Here is an 8295-nt window from a genome sequence, read left to right on the forward strand (position 1 = left end):
CGTGTTCACCAGTTTATTCCTTCAATTACAATAATTTCCATCTTCCGACTCTTCTTCCATCATTTGGCTCAGAATTGAGTTTACCCCTCTGACCTGTCTTCTCCAGGCAGTTAAGTTGTGGAATTTCCCTGATTTGCAAATAACAATGAACAGTATTATTCTTCCACCCCAACAGGAGACCCATCTAACCTCGTAAACTGCAGCATAACCAGCCTCCAGCCCCACGTCATCAACAGCTCCAGCAGTGGCGGTGGTACCCAGGTGTTCCAGCAGCGTCATGCCCAGCAGCAGCAGCTTCATCAGGGCATTCAGCGGGCCATGCAGGGTCTCCCTCCTGGCTACCAGGGCTCACAGCAACCTGGCTTCCCTGAAAACAACAACTCCTCCAACGCCCACCCTATGGCCTGCCTGTTCCAGAACTTCCAGGTTAGTCTGTCTGTTTGAAGGGTGTTTTCAGTGACGTGAAACGCTCTGAGCGTTGCAGAGAGCAATAGAATGAATAGAGATGACAAGATTATCTGATTCACTCTTCACTACGGGTGGACGATCTACATGATACATTCCGTCCTCCTCAAAAGACCCAAATAGTTGTGGATTCTCTGACATGCTAGGAGTGATAATGACACGTTGTCCTTCTCTCTCAATGAACTTTACATCTGTGTTGTTTCAGGGGTGTTTGTCAGACAACAGCATTTCAGTCCCTCACTCACAGATGATCTCTCAGTCTGGTATGACATCACTTCCTGAGTCTCAGGGGATGCTGTCACACACCCAGTTTGGTGTCAGCCAACAGGAGATGCAACAGACTCCGGGAGAGGGGCTTCCCCCAGGGATGCACGGCTCTGATAGGCTACCCAACGGAGGGGTGGAGTCTGTAGACGCCATCTACAGGGCTGTGGTGGATGCTGCCAGTAAAGGAATGCATGTAGTCATCACCACCACTGTTAGTGGCACTACCCAGTCCAGCCCGGTACCCACTCTCAGCACCATGACTGCCTTCACTAACTCCGTAGGGGAGCCGGTCAGCATCAACCACAACCTCCCTCACAGCCATGCTGCAGTCAGCCATAGTGGCCACCGGGTGGCGCACCAGGAGGGGGAGCAGACACCGACCCTGAGCCAACAGCCCAGACCCAGGCAGGTCAGAGCAGGACGGCCCCGGAAGCACTCTGGTCAGGGGAAGAGTACTGTTAGCATCCCCGAGGGTCAGGGAGCACTTCCAGAGGCCCCCCACCAGGACTACTTCAGATCCCCAGGCCATGGCACCCCTAGGGGGCAGTGGGAAGGCGAGACTGGGTACCCTGGAAGTCTGGACAGAGGTCACACGGCATGGGGGCGGTGAGTTCCCTAGAGTGCTCCACTCATGTCCGCAGCAGCCCCTGTATGGAGAGACCTGGGAGTCTAGCTCCTGCACCCCCTGTCCAGCCGACAGCTCCCCCCACGAAGGTCACCACCACTCTCTCCCCGTCCCCTCAGACAAGGCCTTCCTGGAGGATGGATTCAACCGCTTCAACAACTGCAACCGGACGGCCGTGAACATCGTTAACTACAAAGAGAGGTTGGATCAGACTGTGGAGAGATGCGCCCATATGAACGGAGGTGGCGTCGGACCCCCCCAGGTCCAGTTCTCTCTACGGGGGTACGGTGTGTCTGACCCCCTCGGCCCCCCCAGACAGGGAGACCTAACCGGGGACGACCAGTCTCCCAGCTCCTCCACCAGCCTGGAGGGTCCGTTGGTTAAAGAGTACGTGGGCCACTACAACGGGCACTTCAGCCCATCTGACACCAAGTCCCTGAGCAGTGAGGAGGACCTGAGGCAACCAGACAGCCCATCGTCAGAGATGCTCCACTATAGACCCAGGACGTTTAACATGGGGGATCTGGTCTGGGGACAGGGCTTTAAAGGGTTCCCATCCTGGCCTGGTAAACTGTCAGGGGAGGAGGCGGGGCACAACCATCACCATGGCAGCCTGCAGCTCAGAGAGGACAGCAAGGTGAGATGTCTTCGGAGACAGAAATACACACCCACAAATCTAGTTTTCTTTCACTATTGACTTTACTTTTGTACCTTTTTAGATGAAAGTAACTGTCTGCGATCACTACTTCTGCTACTGATGGTCATGTTGATGGGACCTAGTCAGGCTTTTGGTCCTATTCTTAGACCCAACATAATGTCTGACATCTGTTATTACCCCCGGGTGGAGACGGAGAAGCTGAAAACACTGTCTGACATCTGTTATTACCCCCAGGTGGAGACGGAGAAGCTGAAAACACTGTGACATCTGTTATTACCCCCAGGTGGAGACGGAGAAGCTGAAAACACTGTCTGACATCTGTTATTACCCCAGGTGGAGACGGAGAAGCTGAAAACACTGTGACATCTGTTATTACCCCCAGGTGGAGACGGAGAAGCTGAAAACACTGTGACATCTGTTATTACCCCCAGGTGGAGACGGAGAAGCTGAAAACACTGTCTGACATCTGTTATTACCCCAGGTGGAGACGGAGAAGCTGAAAACACTGTCTGACATCTGTTATTACCCCCAGGTGGAGACGGAGAAGCTGAAAACACTGTCTGACATCTGTTATTACCCCCAGGTGGAGACGGAGAAGCTGAAAACACTGTCTGACATCTGTTATTACCCCCAGGTGGAGACGGAGAAGCTGAAAACACTGTCTGACATCTGTTATTACCCCCAGGTGGAGACGGAGAAGCTGAAAACACTGTCTGACATCTGTTATTACCCCAGGTGGAGACGGAGAAGCTGAAAACACTGTCTGACATCTGTTATTACCCCAGGTGGAGACGGAGAAGCTGAAAACACTGTCTGACATCTGTTATTACCCCCAGGTGGAGACGGAGAAGCTGAACACACTGTCTGACATCTGTTATTACCCCAGGTGGAGACGGAGAAGCTGAAAACACTGTCTGACATCTGTTATTACCCCAGGTGGAGACGGAGAAGCTGAAAACACTGTCTGACATCTGTTACCCCCAGGTGGAGACGGAGAAGCTGAAAACACTGTCTGACATCTGTTATTACCCCAGGTGGAGACGGAGAAGCTGAAAACACTGTCTGACATCTGTTATTACCCCAGGTGGAGACGGAGAAGCTGAAAACACTGTCTGACATCTGTTATTACCCCAGGTGGAGACGGAGAAGCTGAAAACACTGTCTGACATCTGTTATTACCCCCAGGTGGAGACGGAGAAGCTGAAAACACTGTCTGACATCTGTTATTACCCCAGGTGGAGACGGAGAAGCTGAAAACACTGTCTGACATCTGTTATTACCCCCAGGTGGAGACGGAGAAGCTGAAAACACTGTCTGACATCTGTTATTACCCCCAGGTGGAGACGGAGAAGCTGAAAACACTGTCTGACATCTGTTATTACCCCAGGTGGAGACGGAGAAGCTGAAAACACTGACCCATGACCTAGAGGCCCTTGACAGAGTGACCAAGAGGAACAGAAAGTAAGTTCTATTGCTGTAGGATGGCTGGGACATGTTGTGGTGATTTATATCAGTGTGTATGTGGAACCAGTTTCTCCTGTGTTTTAAAAAGATGAACAGATGTGTTTTATTTGCTCTATTTTAAGAGTGGAATTCATTCTAGAATGTTGATGGGCCAGGTTAGTTCCATCCTGGCTGGTTAGTTCCATCCTGGCTGGTTAGTTCCATCCTGGCTGGTTAGTTCCATCCTGGCTGGTTAGTTCCATCCTGGCTGGTTAGTTCCATCCTGGCTGGTTAGTTCCATCCTGGCTGGTTAGTTCCATCCTGGCTGGTTAGTTCCATCCTGGCTGGTTAGTTTTATCCTGGCTGGTTAGTTTTATCCTGGCTGGTTAGTTTTATCCTGGCTGGTTAGTTCCATCCTGGTTAGTTTTATCCTGGCTGGTTAGTTTTATCCTGGCTGGTTAGTTTTATCCTGGCTGGTTAGTTCCATCCTGGCTGGTTAGTTCCATCCTGGCTGGTTAGTTCCATCCTGGCTGGTTAGTTTTATCCTGGCTGGTTAGTTTTATCCTGGCTGGTTAGTTTTATCCTGGCTGGTTAGTTCCATCCTGGCTGGTTAGTTCCATCCTGGCTGGTTAGTTCCATCCTGGCTGGTTAGTTTTATCCTGGCTGGTTAGTTTTATCCTGGCTGGTTAGTTCCATCCTGGCTGGTTAGTTCCATCCTGGTTAGTTTTATCCTGGCTGGTTAGTTTTATCCTGGCTGGTTAGTTCCATCCTGGCTGGTTAGTTCCATCCTGGCTGGTTAGTTCCATCCTGGCTGGTTAGTTTTATCCTGGCTGGTTAGTTTTATCCTGGCTGGTTAGTTTTATCCTGGCTGGTTAGTTTTATCCTGGCTGGTTAGTTCCATCCTGGCTGGTTAGTTCCATCCTGGCTGGTTAGTTCCATCCTGGCTGGTTAGTTTTATCCTGGCTGGTTAGTTCCATCATGGCTGGTTAGTTCCATCCTGGCTGGTTAGTTCCATCCTGGCTGGTTAGTTCCATCCTGGCTGGCTGGCTAGTTCCATCCTGGCTGGCTGGTTAGTTCCATCCTGGCTGGCTGGTTAGTTCCATCCTGGCTGGCTGGTTAGTTCCATCCTGGCTGGCTGGTTAGTTCCATCCTGGCTGGCTGGTTAGTTCCATCCTGGCTGGCTGGCTAGTTCCATCCTGGCTGGCTGGTTAGTTCCATCCTGGCTGGCTGGTTAGTTCCATCCTGGCTGGCTGGTTAGTTCCATCCTGGCTGGCTGGTTAGTTCCATCCTGGCTGGTTAGTTCCATCCTGGCTGGCTGGTTAGTTCCATCCTGGCTGGCTGGTTAGTTCCATCCTGGCTGGCTGGTTAGTTCCATCCTGGCTGGCTGGTTAGTTCCATCCTGGCTGGCTGCTCTGTGTTGAGGAGAGGTTAATACCACTGACTACTGAATCACCTGTCTGTACTCTCTGTCCCACTCTGAGCCCTGGTCAAAAGTAATGCACTGAATAGGGTGTTTTTGGGAATGCTGCTTCCCTGATGATGCCCTGGCTGGCTAGTCATTACCCCTGATGATGCCCTGGCTGGCTAGTCATTACCCCTGATGATGCCCTGGCTGGCTAGTCATTACCCCTGATGATGCCCTGGCTCTCTAGTCATTACCCCCTGATGATGCCCTGGCTGGCTAGTCATTACCCCCTGATGATGCCCTGGCTGGCTAGTCATTACCCCCTGATGATGCCCTGGCTGGCTAGTCATTACCCCTGATGATGCCCTGGCTGGCTAGTCATTACCCCTGATGATGCCCTGGCTGGCTAGTCATTACCCCCTGATGATGCCCTGGCTATTAGTCATTACCCTGATGATACCCTGGCTGGCTAGTCATTACCCCTGATGATGCCCTGGCTGGCTAGTCATTACCCCCTGATGATGCCCTGGCTGGCTAGTCATTACCCCTGATGATGCCCTGGCTGGCTAGTCATTACCCCTGATGATGCCCTGGCTGGCTAGTCATTACCCCTGATGATGCCCTGGCTGGCTAGTCATTACCCCTGATGATGCCCTGGCTGGCTAGTCATTACCCTGATGATGCCCTGGCTGGCTAGTCATTACCCCTGATGATGCCCTGGCTGGCTAGTCATTACCCCTGATGATGCCCTGGCTGGCTAGTCATTACCCCTGATGATGCCCTGGCTGGCTAGTCATTACCCCCTGATGATGCCCTGGCTGGCTAGTCATTACCCCTGATGATGCCCTGGCTGGCTAGTCATTACCCCTGATGATGCCCTGGCTAGCTAGTCATTACCCTTGATGATGCCCTGGCTGGCTAGTCATTACCCTTGGATGATGCCCTGGCTGGCTAGTCATTACCCCCTGATGATGAAAAACCTCCTCCACTGCACCTGTTCACACACACACACACACACACACACACACACACACACACACACACACACACACACACACACACACACACACACACACACACACACACAGCGCTTACCTTAGCTCTTCTCCCTCAATGTTCTGTAAAAATGTACCTGGACCACAGTCAGTGTCATTGCTTACAGCTCATGTTATAATTGCATACTTTCTCCCTGCGTAGCAGGAGGCAGAGTTGAACAAATCTATTCATGTTTTTGTCCAAAGCGAAAAATAAAATGCTGAGTGTTTAGATGTGGACTGATTGATGTTTCTGAAATATGATTTTGTTTTCATTGTTCCCAACAGAGCTGGGAAGTTGAATAATCATTTAGAAGCTGCTATACATGAGGCCATGAGTGAGCTAGACAAGATGTCAGGGACTGTGAGTATACTAGTAACACCATGCTCTCCCAGATGGCCTCTCCTCTGTCTCCCTCCCCTCCTTCTCTCTCCCTCTACCCTCATTCTCTCTCCCTCTACCCTCCTTCTCTCTCCCTCTGCCCTCCTTCTCTCTCCCTCTGCCCTCCTTCCTTTCTCTCTCCCCTGCCCTCCTTCTCTCTCCCTCTGCCCTCCTCTTCTCCCTCTGCCTCCCTTCTCTTCTCCCTCTGCCCCTCCTTCTCTCTCCCTCTGCCCCTCCTTCTCTCCCTCTCTCCCTCTGCCCTCCTTCTCTGCCCTCCTTCTTCTCCCTCTGCCCTCCTTCTCTCTCCCTCTGTCCCTCCTTCTCTCTCCCTCTGCCCTCCTTCTCTCTCCCTCTGCCCTCCTTCTCTCCCTCTGCCCTTCTCTCTCCCTCTGTCCTTCTCTCTCTTCTCTCCCTCTGCCCTCCTTCTCTTCTCCCTCTGCTCCTCCTTTTCTCTTCTCTCTCCTCTGTCTCTCCTTCCTCTCTCCTCTGCCCTCCTTCTCTCCCTCTGCCCTCCTTCTCTTCTCTCCTCTGCCCTTCCTTCTTCTCTCCTCTGTCTCTCCTTTCTCTCTCCTCTGCCCTCCTTTCTCTCCCTCCCCCGTCTCTCCTCTCTCTTCCTCCCGTCTCTCTAATTTCTCCCTCTGCCCCCCCACCTCTCTCCCTCTGCCCCCCACCTCTCCTCCTGTCCCTCTCCTCTGCCCTCCCACTCCTCCCTCTGCTCTACCTCTCTCCCTCTGCCCCTCTTACCTCTCTCCCCCGTCTCCCCACCTCTCTCCCTCTGCCCCCCACCTCTTGCCCCCACTCCTCTCTCCCTCTGCCCCCTCTACTCCCTCTCCCTCTGTCTCTCTACTCCTTCTCCTCTGCCCTCTACCTCTCCCTCCCTCTGCCCATCTACCTCCTCTGCCCCCTTCTCTCCCTCTGCCCCTCTACCTCTCTCCTCTGCCCCCACCTCTCTCCCTCTGCTCCCTCTACCTTCTCTCCTCTGCCCTCTACCTCTCTCCCTCTGCCCTACCTCTCTCCCTCTGCCCCTCTGCCCCTCTCCCTCTGCCCCTCTGCCCCTCCCTCTGCCCCTCTGCCCCTCTCCTCTCCTCTACCTCTCCCCTCCTTCTCTCCCTCTGCCCCTCTCCTCTCCCTCATTCTCTCTCCAATTGCCCCTCCTGTCTCCCTCTCCCCCCTCCTGTCTCCCTCTGCCCCTCTATCTCTGCACCTCTCCTCTCCCCTCTACCTCTCTCCTCTGCCCCTCTACCTGTCTCCCTCTGCCCCTCTACCTGTCTCCCTCTGCCCCCTCTACCTGTCTCCCTCTGCCCCTCTACCTGTCTCCTCTGCCCCCACTCTCTCCCTCTGCCCCTCTACCTCTCTCCCTCTGCCCCTCTACCTCTCTCCCTCTGCCCCTCTACCCTCTCCTCTGCCCCTCTACCTCTCTCCCCTCTGCCCTCTACCTCTCTCCCTCTACCCCTCTGCCTCTCTCCCTCTGCCCCCTCTGCCCCTCTCCCTCTGCCCCTCTACCTCTCCCTCCTTCTCTCCCTCTGCCCCTCTACCTCCCCCTCATTCTCTCTCCAATTGCCCCTCCTTGTCTCCCTCTCCCCCTCTCTCCCTCTGCCCTCTATCTCTGTCTCCTCTACCTGTCTCCCTCTGCCTCCTCTCACTCTGCCTCCCTCTACTCTGCTCTCCCTCTGCCCCTCTACCTGTCTCCCTCTGCCCCTCTACCTCTCTCCCTCTGCCTCCTCTCTACCTCTCTCCCTCTGCCCCTCTCCCTCTCTCCCTCCCTGCCCCTCTACCTCTCTCCCTCTGCCCCTCTACCTCTCTCCCTCTGCCCCTCTACCTCTCTCCCTCTGCCCCTCTACCTCTCTACCTCTCTCCCTCTGCCCCTCTACCTCTCTCCCTCTGCCCCTCTGCCTCTCTCCCTCTGCCCCTCTACCTCTACCTCTCTCCCTCTGCCCCTCTACCTCTCTCCCTCTGCCCCCTCTACCTCTCTCCCTCTGCCCCTCTACTTCTCCCCTCATTCTCTCTCCAATTGCC

General features: G+C 54.0%; 1 protein-coding gene across 1 annotated transcript; it reads left to right on the forward strand.

Annotated features, from left to right (window-relative positions):
* Positions 1–84: 84 nt before the first annotated feature.
* On the forward strand, positions 85–6296 carry LOC124030572 (methyl-CpG-binding domain protein 5-like; the record flags this gene model as incomplete). The annotated part of the gene is made up of 5 exons (XM_046341852.1): positions 85–426; positions 671–1338; positions 1406–1994; positions 3403–3476; positions 6186–6296. Coding segments are annotated over exons 1-5 (1550 nt in total), but the record flags the coding sequence as incomplete, so codon positions are not given.
* Positions 6297–8295: the final 1999 nt, after the last annotated feature.

Source organism: Oncorhynchus gorbuscha, unplaced genomic scaffold (genome assembly GCF_021184085.1).
Source record: "Oncorhynchus gorbuscha isolate QuinsamMale2020 ecotype Even-year unplaced genomic scaffold, OgorEven_v1.0 Un_scaffold_12675, whole genome shotgun sequence".
Lineage (NCBI taxonomy): Eukaryota > Metazoa > Chordata > Actinopteri > Salmoniformes > Salmonidae > Oncorhynchus > Oncorhynchus gorbuscha.